At 42.5% G+C, this 17,740-nt stretch overlaps 1 protein-coding gene across 3 annotated transcripts in view; it reads right to left on the reverse strand.

The window, feature by feature from the left end:
• Window positions 1–17: 17 nt before the first annotated feature.
• The window catches only part of cgref1 (cell growth regulator with EF-hand domain 1), a 32,440-nt gene continuing 14,717 nt past the window's right edge, over window positions 18–17,740 (reverse strand). For 2 of the 3 annotated variants that reach the window (XM_088334821.1, XM_088334822.1), the window contains exons 4-7: window positions 17,376–17,440; window positions 17,180–17,304; window positions 11,733–11,834; window positions 18–2,302 (exon numbers count right to left, since the gene is read on the reverse strand). In XM_088334821.1, the coding sequence (XP_088190947.1) occupies window positions 2,048–2,302; window positions 11,733–11,834; window positions 17,180–17,304; window positions 17,376–17,440 (547 nt within the window). In that variant the 3' untranslated portion in view covers window positions 18–2,047. Of the gene's footprint in view, window positions 2,303–9,645; window positions 9,746–11,732; window positions 11,835–17,179; window positions 17,305–17,375; window positions 17,441–17,740 lie in introns of all 3 variants that reach the window. The other variant, XR_015850368.1, reaches the window with a different exon arrangement.

A 17,740-nucleotide genomic window follows, 5' to 3' on the forward strand; every position in this document is an offset into this window, starting at 1 on the left:
AACACGACGGATAAAAATGAATGAAATGATCTGCTTTTATATAACGCTTTTCAAGTCAATGAAGACTTCCTAATGCGCTTTACAATGTGCTTCACATTTACCCATTCACCCACACTCACACACCAATGGCGGCCGTGCAGCCATACAAGGTTGCCAACCTGCTTATTGGGGTTATTAGGGGTTCAGTGTCTTTCCCAAGGACACTTCGACGTGTAAGACGGAGGAGCTGGTATTCGAACTGCGATCTCTTGATCCCAAGACGAGCGCTCTACCTCCTGAGATGGAGAGGTGGGACCAAGGACGGTTGGGGACAGGCAGAGGCTTGAAGAAGGTCATCTGGCGGCTGATTGAAAGACTTATTCCAGGAGCAGGTCTGACAGGCCTGGACGTATTCCCGGGTGTCCTTCACCAAGGAGGGCCACCAGAAGCGTCGAGAAAGGAGACTGCTAGTGCGAGCACACCCCGGGTGGCAGGCCAGGCGGGAGTCATGCCTCCATTTGAGAACTTCCGATTCGAGATACTCCGGAACGAACAGAGGACCGTCGGGGCTGGGACCCGGTTGGTCTTGGAGCGCCCTCCTCACACAGTCCTCGATGTCCCAGGTAAGCACAGCCACCACACGGGAAGCAGGGAGGATGGAGGCGGGAGAGGGCATCAGGTTTGACTTTGCGAGATCCCGGGCGGTAGGAAAGATTAGAGTTAAACCGAGCGAAAAATGGGGACAGAAAAATAGGGACCAGCAATACTGTCCCAAAATTGCTAAGTTAAATGAGAAAGAACTTTTAAACTGAATGAATCATGTGGTATAGTTCAATGGTAAATGGTCTGTATTCGTATTGCGCTTATCTAGTCTGAACACTTCCCAAAGTACTTTACAATGTACATCCCACTTAATCACTCACACATATAAACCTACACACTGATAGCGGTTTCACACGGATAGCACCTACCTGACGAATCGAACCTGTGACCTCTTGGTTCCAAAACCAGCGCTCTACCTCTGAAACTACTGCCATGATGATAGGTGAGACACAGCCCGGCATGACTCCCTTGACTGCAGGTGATATTGAAAAAAAAATCTGGAGAACTGGCCAGCCTGAACAACCTTCTTTATAGACTACATAACAGCACAAAAACTCCTTAACAAACAGAGAAAATGTTGCAGTTATATAGCCTACAAGCTGACTACAAAAGTCCCTGTTTTGTCATTCCTTCAATGGACAAGTGAGGCGATTTGCCATAAAGTTCCAGACTCTTGCAAAACAATTCTCAGAAACTCTTCAAAACAAGTTTAGAATATCTTGGTGTCTTCACTGAACTGAGACAGCTTCCCAAATCTGACCATCTATTTTTGATAAGAACTTACTGATTTTGACTTAAGCCCAAACGTCAGGTCAGAGTGACCAGAATCATGATTAATGTGTTTAGTTCATACAGATTTCCCACGACAGTCACTGATATCAATCATGTTAGAGGCTGATAAACACATTGAGGGGAAGATTATTGATTTATTATTGATGGGGGCGGCAGTAGCTCAGGAGGTAGAGCGATCGTTTTAGGATTAAGGGATCCCAGTTCGAATCCCGGCTTGTCCGTGTTACATGCCGAAGTGTCCTTGGGTAAGACACTGAACCCCCAATACTCCCAATAAGCAGGTTAGCGCCTTACATGGCTGCACTGATCACGGCCGCTATTGGGAAATGTGAAGCACAATGTAAAGCGCTTTGGGAAGTCATTGACTTGAAAAGCGCTATATAAATGCAGATCATTTCATTTCATTTCAGTGCACCAATAACACAACAATCAGGTGCACAATATGCAAACATCAATCATCTTTAGAAAGAACACACATTTTTAAACATAAAAAAACAAAACGAAGTGGTTTTAAAGTTTCAAAACATAAAAAAAAGAACATGTTTTTCTGGTATGAAATTATGGCTTCATTTTAACTTTAAGAGTGCATTTTTGTCATTTAAGACATTTGTCTACTACTGCAAACAATTTGCAAAAACGTGATATCCCAACATCAATTGCAACAGTCTGCAGTTCATATTTCGGGTAGAACCCTCTGCTCTTCAACTAAATTTTCTGGGACTTGATGTCCTCTGAATCGACTAATATGATGTTCGTCTTCTGTAACAACTTCTTGCTGTATTTGCTGTGGATTCATATGTCCGACGCGCTCCTCTTCCTTGGTTGCTTCCATTATCTCCCGCCTACTGTCAGTGCCGTCCGTCATCTCTTCTAGATTTGCTCCCTGAACATCAAAAGGTAAGTCGTTGTTGTCGTTGTTCTTTAGGGTCTAAGGGCAGAGAAGACCACAAAATGAGAGCCATTATTTTGAATAGTGTTTCTCAAAATAGGGGTACGGGCACAAACTTAGGTGGAACCTTGGAGGGTATGTGAGATTTTAAAATATATATTTTGAATATAAAGTAATTCTTTAATGATGCCATTATTTGTAGAACAGTTCAAAAGCAGTTCATACAAAATAATGTTTTATTAAATTCTCCATTAACTTTTTCCTCATCTACGATAATTTTAATCTATTTTCTTGTGAAAGAAGAAATAATTCTTAAAATGAGCTCTATTTTGAAAAGTATATTTTCTAACATACTAAAATGATACAATATTTTTTTTACCATTATTATCTTTTTACTTACATAACAATAAACATTCCATCAAGTTGACACTATTGTAGTAACTCAAAATAGCCGAGAACGAGAAGACATCAATGGATTTTGAACTAAAGGCCCGGAAGAAACACTCTCAGATAAGAAAAATGCCATCCCTTCCTAAACCTCCTCCAAGCCCTCTCTTTCTATTAAACATTTAAGGTTGCAAAAAACAGATCAGCTCTAAAGTAAACCCTTAAGGCTACAAAAAAACAGATCAGCTCTAAAGGGTGTAGGGATCAATGAACAGCAACATTATTGCTGATAGCAACTATGATGAAACACTGAAAACAACAACAGTGAGTCAAAATAAGGAACTGGCATCCCACAAAATCTCCTTTGCACTTGCCCAATAGTAACAAACCTATGAAATCTTAAAATTAATCTGCAAACAATTAAAAATGTCATTCATCAGCCATATCAGAATATTTTATACATTTCTTTTTTTATATAACTAGAAAAACACATTTTAAAAAAACGTTTTCTTTTCTTTTCTTTTTAAACAATTCTTAATTTTATGTTATGATAACGTGTGTGAAAAAACAACATAATGAAAGATTATTTTATGACAAAAGTAAAATATATATTAAATATGGAAAATTATTCAATATAATAAGAAGTTACTAAAAGTTTGCAAAATTATCTGGAAATGGACCATATATTTTTGCTGCATAAAAAGGAAATGTAACGATCAGTTTTTTAATGATGAAATAGAACACCACAATACAAATAAAGCTAGAAAATTAAATAAATCAATGGTGTTTAGCTGAAATTCAAAAGGTGACAGCGACTTATTGAAGGCTGCCTCAGCTTAGTCGTCCTCCCGATTTCCATCTCTATACTTAGATTTGATCGAAATCCACCCGGAATGAAAATGAAATTATGTTACAATATCTACGTGCTGTTTTGATTCTGTGAGTCATGACAACAGAATAGTAAAAATAATCTTGCCCAGTAGCAAGGAAGGGTAGAACACTGGCAGCATCTTTGCAAAGAAAGAAATTTGGTGAGCCACTAAAATGGCGCGTTTGTTTGACTTTTTGCGAGTCCATATCGGCAATGAGTAAAGTACTTTTTAATGAAAGCAAATAAATGGATGAAAATAGTGGCTCACATGTGTAGTTTATGTGTTAACTAAGGTAAACTTTAGAAGCATTTACTTTGAGACTAAGCATCCCTTTGAGACTCCTTGTGAATAAGGGCTGCCACCCTGCTGTCCCGAGAGCTCTGTCGCTATAACATCACCATGGCAGGGCTCTGTGAAGTACGATGGCAAGGCAATGGTGAAACAACAGCTGGCAACCATTGCTACATCTGGAGTGGCCCCGAGAGTCGGACCGGCCTTTACGGTGTGGCTCTTGCCATTCCAAAAGCCCTCCGGAGGTCCCTCATCAGCTGGACACCAATAAGCGACAGACTACTGTCTGCTCGATTCCTCCACCATCACGGCAAGATGACAGTGATCGTCGCCTACGCCCCCACCGATGTCGCTGATGAGGATGCGAAGGACACGTTCTTTGACCAACTCCACCAGGCTGTCAACCAAGCCCCACCACACAACGTCACCATCATCCTCACTGATGCCAACGCCACTCTATCCAGCAATGATCGGTCCCCCAGCTCACCTGTCGGCACCACCTTCGTTGACAGCACAACAAACGACAATGGCAACCGCCTCCTCCTCCTCTGCCACCAAAACAACCTTTGTGTTGCTGACACCTGGTTTCCCCGGAAATGCATCCATCACTGGACGTGGTACAGCCCAGATGGCAGAACCAGGAAGGCATTGGACCACATCCTGATATCACGACGCTGGAAGTCGTTTGTAACCAACTGCCGGGTGTTCAGAGGAGCACAGCTTGGCAACACAGACCATCGTCTGCTGGTGGCCCAGCTCAAGCTAAAGCTCCGAGCCAACCAGCACAAGACTCTGCCTCGCCTCGACTCCTCCCGACTCAGCGACCCCAACATTGCCAGAGACTTCAGTTGCTCCATCCGCCACTCTCTTGATACCCTGGCTCCTGACAAGCTGACAGACTGGGCGGCCTTCAAGGAAAGTGTCCTCCAGTCTGCTCACAATGTCCTCGGACGCCCGCGATCCTCCCCGAGAAAGCCCTGGATATCAGAGAGGACACTAAACATCATAGACCAGCGGCGTGAGGCCCGACTCCGAGGCGACCTCACAGAGTATCGGAGACTGAATCGCCTGCGCAATGTGGCCATTGCTGAAGATAGGGAGAGGTTTTGGCAGGCAGAAGCCCAACAGCTTGAGTCCGCGGCCAACAACAACAACATGAGCCGCGTATTCAGTCTACTACGCCAAGCCCGTAGCGGCCCACACATAAAGACAGCCCTGGTAAAGGACTCAGACGGCAACCTCATCATGACAGAAGCCAACTGCCTCGAGCGCTGGAAGGAGCACTTTAGCCTCCTCTTGCAGCACAGCACCATCCCGGCTGATCCCACCCTCCTAGGGGCTGCGAGCACAGCACCTCCTAACGACACCTGCTGCACAGACCCTGTAACACCCGAGGAAGTGAGAGCTGCTCTGAAGAAGCTGAACACCAAGAAAGCCCCCGGCATCTGTGCCATTACCGGCGAGATGCTCAAGGCCGGCGGTGATGGCATGGTGGAGTGGCTAACCCGCCTATTCAACCAGGTGTGGGAATCGGAGCAGCTGCCCACCGACTGGACCAGAGGAGTCATCTTGCCCTTCTGGAAATGCAAGGGCGACAGGCTTGTCTGTGGAAACCACAGAGGCATAACCTTACTCTCCATCCCGGGCAAGGTCTTTACCAGGATCTTGCTCAGCCGTGCCCTTCCAGCAATCAGAAGCTGCCGCCGTCCCCAGCAGGCTGGCTTTATGCCCAACCGCTCCACAACGGACCACATCTCTGCCGTCCGTTTGCTGATAGAAAAGACCCGTGAATTCCGTAAAGATCGCCATCTATATATCGGATTCATTGATCTGAAGGCCGCCTTTGACACTGTCTGCCACTCTTCACTGTGGAACATCCTCCAAGCTCTCAGAGCACCACCCAAGATCATAGCCCTGTTCAAGCTGCTCTACAGCAACGCAGAGAGCTGTGTCCGTATCAACGGCATTGACTCCGACTGGTTTGCTATCTCCAGCGGCGTTCGCCAAGGCTGCGTGGCTGCTCCCGACCTTTTTAATTGCATCATCGACCATCTGATGTTCAGGGTTAGTGAGCGCATCCCCGGAGTGTCTTTCGGCAACTACCACCTGACTGACCTGGAGTATGCTGACGACACCATCATTCTCAGCACTTCCTACAGCCAGCTGAGAGACGCTCTGGGCATTTACAGCGAAGAGGCAGCGCGGCTTGGCCTGCAAGTGAGTTGGACGAAAACCAAGTTCATGTATGTCGGTGATGGACCAGATCCACCTCCCATCCAAATTGGTAGCGACATTGTAGAGCCTGTCAAGAGCTTTGTATATCTGGGGTCCATGGTGACAGACAATGGGGACCTAAAACCAGAGATTCTCCGCAGAAGAGCCCTGGCAGCATCTGCTCTGCAGTCTCTCTGGAAACCACTCTGGCGGCACCAGACCATCGCACGCAAGACGAAGCTCCGCATTTACAACCTCGCCGTACTCCCTATCCTGCTTTATGGCTCAGAAACATGGCCCCTGAACGACACCCTGGCCACAAGAATCGATGGTTTTGATAGCAGGGCTCTCAGAACCATCGAGAACATCAGGTGGCCCCAGCGAGTCTCCAATAAAGAGCTCAGAGCCCGCACGTGCCAGCCCCAAGCATCTTCCTTGGTCGCACAACGCCGCACCCGCTGGTTTGGCCATGTCCTTCGTCTACCACCAGACCATCCGACACGAGCCATTCTCCGGTTTGACCCAAAGGCCGCAGGCTGGAGACGACCACGAGGGAAACCCCGCACTCGATGGCTCGACGTCGTTGCGGGCGACCTCCAACAACACGGAGTTGCCGTAGAGGATGCAGAACAGCTGGCACAAGACCGCCAGCATTGGAAAAACCTGGTTCATCTGGTCGGCTCAACGCACAGGGACGGGACCCCCCGACCTTCGCTGGAGCAATAAGTAAGTAAGTAGTAAGTGTAACATGTAACTTGAGTATGTCACTTAAATCTTCAGAAACACTGATTCAGAAGACTGCTTTTGTTTTGTTTTTACAAGACTCATCATTTGTTGATCGTACTTTGTTGACTTTAATGCATGAAACACAAAAATATTTAGAGCAGGGGTGGGCAACTGTTTGGAGTCAGGGGTCACATTGGGTTCAAATATTAGGGGACGATCCTGGAGACAGAACAAATTTTTTATTTAGGAATAAATATACAAGCAGCTGTTCTGTAGGAAATTTTCGATAGTAGTTGTTTCTGAATATAGTAGTACTGTAAATGGTATTTTTGTAATCGTAATTCTTCAGAATGGTTGTAGTATTCCCATCATCTCCAAACAGAAGAGCAGCTTCAGCGACAGACTGCTGTCACAGTCTTGTTCCACGGACAGACTGAGGAGATCATTTCTTCCTCATGCCATGAGGCTCTTTAACTCCACCCGGGGGAGTAAAAGCCCACATTAAACCACACCCCCACATTGCATGTTACCCTATTTTTATTACAGTGTGTATTTTATGTAGCACTATTTAAATACTCTATATCAACACGTTACATTGGGTATTGTTGGATCGTCTCGTACGTGTTCAAAGAAATGCAGGAATAAAAATGACATAAGAGGGAGTTCTTTTTATTGATACACAATTTCAACAAGAGACTCAGCGAATCAAAGATATGCGTGTGTCTTTATAGTTTTCAACATAGCACGTGTACCCGGTTTGGCCCCGTCCCTTTTCACGCCTGAATGCGTACATGCCCAGGTTTCCGTCCTTATTTGGAAGTGTTTTTAAGTTTATGCCAGTTTATGTCACCTTGCCCTTTGCCGTTATCTCTTGTCCTCCCTTGAGGAGGATTGTTTATCCGCTGAGACCTGTAAGCAAGTCTTTCTACATTTCTTTCCAAATGTATGCAAATCTATTCTACAAATGCAAGTTTATTTTCTACAACAGTATTTATGTATTATATTCCTTCTACTTTATTATTGTTTTATTTTCAACACATGGATACTGCTGGAAGTGTGAATTTCCCTACTGGGATGAATAAAGTATCGATGTATATATCTATCTATAGTAGTGTTTTTAATGTATTTTATTATTTTTATTTGTAATATTACTGTAGTCTTATTTTTTCGTATTTCTGGGGTAATATTTCTGTAGTAATATTTTTGTGGTATTCCTATAGATTTTTTATTTTCAGTATGAAAGCAAATCATATATGAGGTCCCTGTTTGTGTTTTGGTTCTAATTGATACATTTTAATCAACTGATTGATTTGCCGACTCATAAAGATGGAAACACACTAGACTTGGTTCTGACTCGAGGAGTCTCAACCTCAAACATGACGGTGTTACCGTCTACTACCGTTTTTTCTGATCATCATTTAGTTACGTTTGAGGTGCTAGCTAAATGTTGTATTAAAAAACTGGAGGATTTAGCGGACGCAGCATAAGCACTGGCATAGTTTCTGAGCTCTCTGATCTTCTTTCAGGAGTAGTTGTGTAGTTTCCTTTATATAAAGGCTCTATTGACTCGCTCATGAATGAGTTTAATGCAACCCTGGCTAGTGTCCCGGATTCCGTAGCGCCCCTACGCCTTAAATCAGGACCTAAAAAATGCACGCCTTGGTTTACTGATGAAACTAGATCGCTTAAACAAGAGTGCAGGAAATTTTGAAAGAAAATGGTGCGCTACCAAGCTTGAGGTTTTCCGTCAAACCTGGTGTGACAGCTTGTTAAAGTATAAAGCAGCCATTGCCTGTGAAAAATTTGATGACATTTTTCAAAGGTGATTACGGCATAGAAGAATAACCCCAAAATCCTTTTCGACAATGTAGCATCGCTAACGAGGCGACAGATTATGCCAGATAGTTCTACCCATTCAGCCCATGACTCTATGGTCTTCTTTAATAAGAAGATTTAACGCATACAGGAGGAAATTCCTAAAGACAATGTTAGTACATCACAATTTAAAGGTCTGAAATCTATAGATGCGTGACATGGTGGCTGTCCAGGGACTTTTTCCCGATTTAATGATCTGTCACTTGATAATCTTAAACAGGTGGTGAACCGACTACTTGCCTGTTTGACTTGCTTCCGGGTTCGCTGATTAAAGGTCTTTTTGGGATCCCTGGACATTCAGTTCTAAATATTATAAACATATCACTCCCCTCAGGTGTAGTTCCAGCGGCTTTTAAGTCCGCTGCTATTAAACCTACACTGAATCGACCCAACCTTGATCTAGAAAGTGTATCTAGTTATAGACCTGTGTCAAACCGACCGTTTCTTTCTAAAGTACTTGAAAAAATTGTGGCACAGCAGCTGTATGATTTTATATCCGAGAACAATCTTTTTGAATCAATGCAATCAGGATTCAGGGCTAACCACTCTGCTGAGACAGCCCTGATTGAGGAAACCAATGATCTTCTACTTCATCACTCTTGCTGCTGTTGGAGCTTAGTGCTGCCTTTGACACTGTGGGCCATAATATCTTACTAGAACGGTTGGAAAAATGGATTGGTCTCTCAGGAACCGTCCTCTTATGGTTTAGATCCTACCTCTCAGATAGGACGCACTGTGTTAAATATGGTGAAATGACACCTGTGGTGTTCTGCCGGGTTCAGTACTTGGCCCTCTTCTTTTCAGCATTTACATGCTTCCATTAGGTGATATTATTCGCAAATATAATATCAGTTTCCATTGCTACGCAGATGCCGCGCGCCCTCTGTTGGCTGTGGCTGCATCGGCTCGCTACAACGGGTCAGGTGTATCAACATTTCGTTCTGTGTACATTGTTACAAAGAATGACAATACAAAGGAAATTATTATTATTATTATTATTATGACACTCAACTATACCTTCCAATGGAGGAATCTGACACAGTAAACTGTGGAAATTTGGAGGCCTGCCTCGCTGAGATAAAAGAATGGATGTCACTCAACTTCTTGCGCCTTAACTCTGAAAAGACCGAAATGCTAGTTATTGGTCAATCTAAATGCAGTGACTTGTTCTCAAAAACGTCTCTGAACATTGACAAATGTAATATCACCCAGAGTGACTCAGTCAAAAATTTAGGTGTCATATTTGACCCCGATCTGTCCTTTCAAACACACGTTAAGAATATTACTAGAACTAGAGGTAAGATCGGGCCCAAAAAAAGCACCCGAGCCCGACGCAGGCCCGAGGGGTAATAAACCCGACCCGGACCGAGCCCGACTAATTAACTGGATTTGCTGGCCCGGCCCGAGGGGCCCGAAATTACATATTTTATTTATAAGGAGGGGTGATTTATGATAACAAATTAAACTCTGCCTTTTGTTACAACATCTAGACCTAAGTTAAATAAAACTGTATAAACATTTACATCTTTTATATTTCTGTGTCTGCACTGCAGATGTTACATTAAGCGACAATCTGTCATTGACGGGTTTTTTTTTTTTGAGGTAGCGAAAACATTTAAGGGCGTCCGTCATTTTGACGACTTGATCATTGGGCCATAATCCACAGCAGCAGTAGTAGTACGTCCTTAAGATTTTAGCGCACTTTCATTGAGGGGGTGTTGACGACGTGTTGTGCCCTTTTCCGACTCCTAGGAAAATTCCCCCCCCCCCCCCCCGATCGTATTCTTTATAAAACGCTTATTAAAACAATTGCTCCACACTTGACTCTTACCAGAGTGCGTTTTCCTCGTCAGTTCTCCTCTTTTGAGTTTATCCTTAACTTCTTGTTGGTCCGACTCCATATCGGGGATACCAGGCCAAAATCACGCGAATTTGCGGAGGGGAAGATTATTAAGAGGACAGCATTCACGTCACGTCACGTGCACAGAGCATGCTCTGGCTCCGTTAAAAGCAATTACAGCTCCTTCTCCGTTTTATCCAAATTATTTATTTTATAACAAGTATTCCTTGGTCTAGTATCCATACATAGTTTAAGTATATATTTTTAATGAACATTTAACACATTATTAATTAATTTAAAAAAAAAAAAAAAAAAAAAAAAAAAAGCAGGACCGAACCCGACCCGACCCGACCGTATGACTGACATTTCAGGCCCGACCCGGCCCGAAATTGCCTCGGGTTCGGGTTCGGGCTCGGGCCATAAATCTTAGCTCTAACTAGAACAGCTTTTTTCCATCTTCGCAATATTGCTAAAATTCGCCCAGTGCTGTCTCAGTCTGATGCGAAGATTATAATTCATGCGTTTGTTACCTCCCGTCTCGATTAATGTAATGCACTACTCTCCGGTCTCCCGAAGTCCAAAATCAAGAGCCTTCAGCTAGTACAAAATTCTGCAGCAAGGGTTTTAACTAAGAAAACAAAGTTTGATCACATTACCCCCATTTTAGCTAACCTGCATTGGTTCCCTGTTAGCTTAAGATGTGACTTTAAGGTTCTGTTGGTATTATATAAAATCATGCATGGACTTGCTCCCTCATATCTTTCAGATTTAATTTCCCCCTATGTTCCAGTTCGGAGCCTTCACTCTGAAAACGCTGGTCTACTAGTGATCCCAAGGGCCAAGAAGAGATCCACAGGTTCTAGAGCCATTCTCCATTCGGGCCCCGGTGCTGTGGAATGCTCTTCCCCCTGAGACTCGATCTGCAACCTCAGTGGAAATCTTTAAATCTAAGTTTAAAACCCACTTCTATTCTATAGCATATGAATAACATGTGTATCATTTGCCCTGATGTAGGTTTTAGATGAGGGGATGGTGTCATAATAGTCTGTAGTTTGCAATAGTCTTTGATCTGTGCAGCCCTTTGAGACGCTTTGTGATTAAGGGCTGTACAAATAAACATGACTTGACTAGTTTATTTACTTTGTGCTGATATTTTGATCAGTTTTTTTTGGAGGGCCGGATATAAAAGCCAGCCAGGCTACATGTGGCCCACGGACAGCAGTATGCCCACCCCTGATTTAGAGAGTTCAGAATGTTGCCCTACCTCTGCATGACCTGATGGGGGGGAAAGCAACTCTGAAGGGGCCAAGAGACCATCTCGGTTTGAATCCTGAGTCTGAAGGAGGAAATCCACCAAGGGCACAACCTAGAGAAATAATATCACCAACATCAATCACATTCAGTCTGACATATTCTGATCTTGCTCTAATTTGTATGTTTAAAGGGACACTGTGTAATAATAAACCGTTAGATGTTGCTGTATTGTGTAGTGCAAGAGTTGGCAACCTGCGGCTGAGGGGAAGCATGCCGAATGGCTCCATGGCACTTTTCCATAAATATTTACAAATTAAAAAAGCTGGGGGAGGGAAATGTATTTTTGTTTTATTGGTAATTTGGTTTGTGCACAGCCATGACATAAACCCTTTTAACGTTTTAAAAATATGTAGAATAAATAACATATTTCAACAATGGGTGTAACTATGAGATCAGCTGGTTCGAATTCACGGGTGGGAAGTGAAGGCTTTGACTGCTGCACTCTCACTGGTATCGGATTGTAAAATCACGGGATACAGGTTGTCGCCTCAAACGCAGCAAGGTCATGTATTGTGATGTGAAGTCGTGGCTCTCAGGTTTGAACTCCCGGCTGGAGAACATATCTGCAATGCAAAACTCCCAGGCTGCTTATCTCCACTTGTTTTCCTCTCTTTCCCACGTCTCCTGTGTAAGAGCCAAGCCGGCCCAAACTCCCCCCCTTTTAAAGGGTGTAGCGAATGTGGATAGGAAATAAATTATTCTAACAAACAATTAATTGACTAATCGAATTAAAGTTTTTCTTTTCAAAACTCGTCTCGCATTTTGGAGCACCACATACCTTTTTAGATCATTGTTAGGAAAACGGATGAAAAACCTTGTTTAGTTATTTGAAGGATGGCTTCACACTTTAGGTGAATTCTTTTTACCGTTTTGATAGTTCAATGTACTTTAATCAAGACACACACACTCTTGGATTAATGGACTTTTTTTAACTAATCATCTACTGAAGAATCTTAATTAGAACACAAAACAATAATAAGAAAATAAAACAAAGACAACTAGAAGCTGAGAACTTAAACTGGCACCATTTGGATATTAAACAACGTTGGCTTGATTTTTACGTTATTGTGTTTTGAGAGAGTTCCCCCTTCAACATCACACCAAAACTAATACCTAGCAACAACTAGATGTTCTGCGAAGTTCTGCTTTGATGAAGATGACGGCCCAGGAATCCTGGTGGGCTTGAGACCGGTTGGGACGAGGACCACTGGATGCAGAGTGTTGAAGCAGAGGTTGAATACTGGTGGCTTGAGGCTTCTCTGGGGTCGCTGGCTTTGTCCCACCGGTTTGGCCGCTAGCTTGATCAACCTCGGCTGCTGAATTGGCAAGATTCTCTGGCTGCTTGTTGAGCTCAGACATGGTCAGGACCAGCCAGGGTTTTGGTCCAGTTTTCTTGTTAGGATATGCCATCTTGCTGGCCAAATTCAGACTGCCCTTGCGGGGCGAGACGTGTACCAGCTCTGGCTTCCGGTCTCCTGAGAGGGGCGGACCCCCTGTGGTGGGGTTGTCAAGGCAACCTTTGATGCGCAAATGCAAGCTAAAAACGCACATTCCACCAGTATCAGTCAGATAACATTAAAGCGATTGACTTAAAACACAATATTCACTTCACATGTTTTGACATTGTCTGATCATTTTCTGACATTGCAAAACGGAATTCTGACCAAACGTTGAATACTCTACAAGGGTCACAAGTCAAGCAGGTAGATGTTTTAAATAAATCCCGAAGGTAAAAAGAGAAAATTAGCAGACATAAATCGAACTTAAACTGTATGAATGGGATTTTATTTATTTTACCTTTTCAAAAGGCTGCTATTTTATTCTTATACATGCATGCTCACATTTTGTTGCATGCACATGATGTATGTTCCATCTTCTTGTTGTTTCTTTTAAACTTCAAAATAAAAATGACATCTGCATGTATGTAGCCCTTTTTACGTCCATATGTTATATTATTATTATTATTATTATTATTATTCAGTAAAGCTAAATACCACAGCAGTAATACTATAATAATATAAAAGCACTAGAATAGAAATCTTAATACAGAAATACTGAAAAATACTAAAGATATACACCAAAAATTCTACTATGGAAATACTAAAAAAAATAAAAAAAATCTACAGTAATTCTAAAGAAATACAACAAAAAATATTGTATGGAAATACTACAAGGACACTAATACAGACATTGACATTGATTGATAGACATTTTTGGTGATAGTTGAAATCAATATTGTTTGGATAATAAGTGACATTTATTTTTACCACCAGGTCGCCCTACTTAATACACAATGTCCCTTTAACAATCTTGCCACATTTATCGTGATGTTTTTATTTTTTTCAGGTGTAAAAGATGGTACTGCATACAGTGGTACCTCTACTTTCATATTTAATTTGTTCTGGGAGTAGCTTTGTAACTTGAAACATTTGTAAGTAGGGACGCCTTTTGAATGAAGACATCCCCCACTCAAGAACCCTAACCCTAACCCTGCAACCCAGGTGTGTGGAGAGCTGAGGAGGCTGCGAACCAGCAAGGCAGCTCGTCCAGATTGAGTATCCCCCCGACTGCTGAAGGCCTGTGCGTTGGAGCTAGGAGACCCTCTACAGCGCATCTTCAACCTGAGCCTTGAACAGGGGAGGGTCCCTCAGCTGTGGAAAACATCCTGCATCATCCCAGTCCCAAAGAAATCAAGACCTGAGGAACTCAACGACTTCCGGCCGGTCGCCCTGACATCACATGTCATGAAAACCATGGAACGGTTGCTGCTGCACCACCTGAGGCTACAGGTCCGTAACGGCATCGACCCTCTGCAATTTGCTTACCAGGAGAAGGTGGGAGTGGAGGATGCTGTAGTCTACATGCTACACCGACTGACAGAGATGGGAGTTAGCTCACACCTTGTAGAATGGATTACGGACTACCTGACAGGCAGACCCTAGTATGTGAAACAGGGGGGCTGTACGTCGGACACTGTGGTTAGCAGCACAGGATCTCCGCAGGGGACCATGCTCTCTCCGTTCCTATTCACTCTGTATACATCGGACTTTCAGTACAACTCTGAGTCCTGCCACGTGCAAAAGTTTGCTGATGACACTGCGATCGTGGGATGTATCAGAAGTTGGCAGGAGGAGGAGTACAGGAAATTGATTCAGGACTTTGCCCAATGGAGCGACGCAAACCTTCAGGAGAACTAAAACTCACCCGGTTCCTCTAACCATCAAAGGAGAATGTGTAGAATTTGTCCAGACCTACAAATACCTGGGTGTGCAGCTGGACAACAAACTGGACTGGACTGCCAACACAGAAGCTCTATGTAGGAAAGGTCAAAGCCGACTTTAATTCCTCAGAAGGCTGTCCTCCTTCAACATCTGCAAAAAGCTCCTGAAAATATTCTATGAGACAGTTGTGGCAAGCGCCCTCTTCTATGCGGCAGCGTGTTGGGGAGGCAGCGTCATGAAGAAGGATGCCTCTCGTCTCAATAAACTGGCGAGGAAAGCGAGCTCTCTTGTGGGCACATAGCTGGACAGCCTGACAACAGTAGCTGAGAGACGGGCACTGAAAAAGCTGCGGTCAATCGTGGACATTTCATCACATCCACTACACAGCATTATCTCCAGACAGAAGAGCAGCTTCAGCGACAGACTGCTCTCACTGTTTTGTACCACAGACAGACTGATGAGATATTTTCTTTCTCATGCCATGAGGCTCTTTAACCCCACCCAGCGGAGTAAAGGCCCACATTAAACCACACCCCTACATTGCATGTTACCGTATTTTTATTGCAGTGTGTATTTTATGTAGCACTATTTAAATACTCAACACGCTACAGTGGGTATTAGCACGTCACATTGGGTATTTGTATATTGTATTCCTTTTGCTTTATTATTGTGATGTTCTCAGCGCAGGGATGCTGCTGGAAATGTGAATTTCCCTGCGGGGATGAATAAAGTATCTATCTATCTATCTATCTATCTATCTATCTATCTATCTATCTATCTATCTATCTATCTATCTATCTATCTATCTATCTATCTATCTATCTATCTATCTATCTATCTATCTATCTATCTATCTATCTATCTATCTATCTATCTAATACGTTCAAGCCCCGTAAAAGTATGATGTATATCTTTAATAAATTATATAAGGGCAACAGAACATGAAACAAATACATGTTAAAATTAGATTACCGCACAATAAGCCTTAAAAGGGGAACAAAAAATGATGAAGGATATAGAGAAGGGGTCGCTAACCTAGTGCCCGCTGACGCCCGCGGCGACATTATCACGTGCCCGTGGGCCCGTTCAAAAAACAGACCAAATCACGAAATATCGACGTTTAAAATGTGTTGCGTTTTGGTTTTTTTAAATGCATTTACAGTGATGTAAATTAAAAAACAAAAAGTATAAAAAATATATGAAAACCTAGAAAGAAAAAAAATAATAATAGTAGCAGAGTTTAATTATCTGAGAGCTCGGTCTTGCACGAAGAAGTCAAAATCGATTTCTACATACATAAACATGTCACAAAAGGGAAGAAACCTTATAATTTTCGTAATGAATGGGAGGAAGAATTCTTTTTTATCAATGTGAAAGAAAATTGCGACAGTCCGCTGCAAAGCGGCACAACAGGGAGCACCACTACAGCACTTGTCACAAAAATTTCCATGCTACCGTTATTACCCGCCCAACAAAGCACCAACTTTTATTTTTATTTAATTCAAAAAGAGCTTATTTTTGTTCCTACATAATTCATCATTTGTACAAACATGGTGCAGAGTTTATGAAACTCATGCTAGTGTCTTGAACAATTTAACGTGATTTCCGGCAAAATTTTGTGAAATTTTTCATTTTTCTTTTTTTGTTTCCTTTTGAGCATTTGTAATGGAAACAGTTGGAAAGGTAAAGAAGAGATAAAACATTGCATTGAACATGTGTATCTGTTTCTTACCTTGTTGAACCATTCTGAATAATTCTTAATCATTAAAAATCAGTTCTCAAGTAAAATATCAGTAAGATAGAAAATTTAATTAATTATTCAATGAAACATAATTCTTGTTTCGGAAGGGCGTTATCAATGTGCCCTTTGTGTTTACCCCGTGCCCTTGAAGTTGCTCTCGGCCTCAAAAAGGTTGGAAAACCCCTGATATAGAGCATCTGGGATTTACACATAGGCATTGGGTTGCCAGGTAGAACTTTGGAAGCGGCTAATGGCAGTGCGCACTGTACTGTATTTTTGACTTTGTATCCTAAAATGCCTTTGTAACTGGAGGCACTATTTTCCCATTCAGGTACTTGGTAGCCTAATTTTTCGTAAGTAGGGACATTCATGAATAGAGGTACCACTGTAACTGTTGAAAATATTTTGAAATCCTACGTGTGCACTGCTTCTCACCATGTCATTGATCTGTTCCTCAGCTGCATTTAGGGAGTTGTAGTCAGACAGTAGCTTCATCATCTCCAAGCCATCCAGCCGGTCACTGCGGTCAAAGTCGTAGAGGCGAAACAGGTAGAAGACCTCTGGCCACAAATCAGTAAAAACAAAAATAAATAAATCAATTTTGAGTTTGATGAAAAGTGCTGACGTTCACCTTCATCTCTTGAGTTGATATTTATGCCATCTTTTCTTGTCAACTCGATGTAACGTTGCAGCAACCTGTGGCAGATGTGACAGAAGATAAAATAATAATTCCAATCAGATGTATTACCCTGTTCACATTATTAAATAATTCAAGATTTGAATCAGTATCTTATCAGCAGTGTTGGGCAAGTTACTGTACCTTAAAAACGTAACTACTTATAGTTACTAACTACTTCTTCCAAAGAGTTAATTACTGAATTAATTTATGGTAAAAGTAACTAGTTACCATGGAAAGTAATTATTTTCGTTACTTACTAAGTTGTTTTGTGTTTATGTTTGAAATATTCTGAGTCAGTTGAATATAGAACAACAGAC

This window comes from Urocampus carinirostris, chromosome 4 (assembly GCF_059441175.1).
Source record: "Urocampus carinirostris isolate Australia breed hairy pipefish chromosome 4, RoL_Ucar_1.0, whole genome shotgun sequence".
Lineage (NCBI taxonomy): Eukaryota > Metazoa > Chordata > Actinopteri > Syngnathiformes > Syngnathidae > Urocampus > Urocampus carinirostris.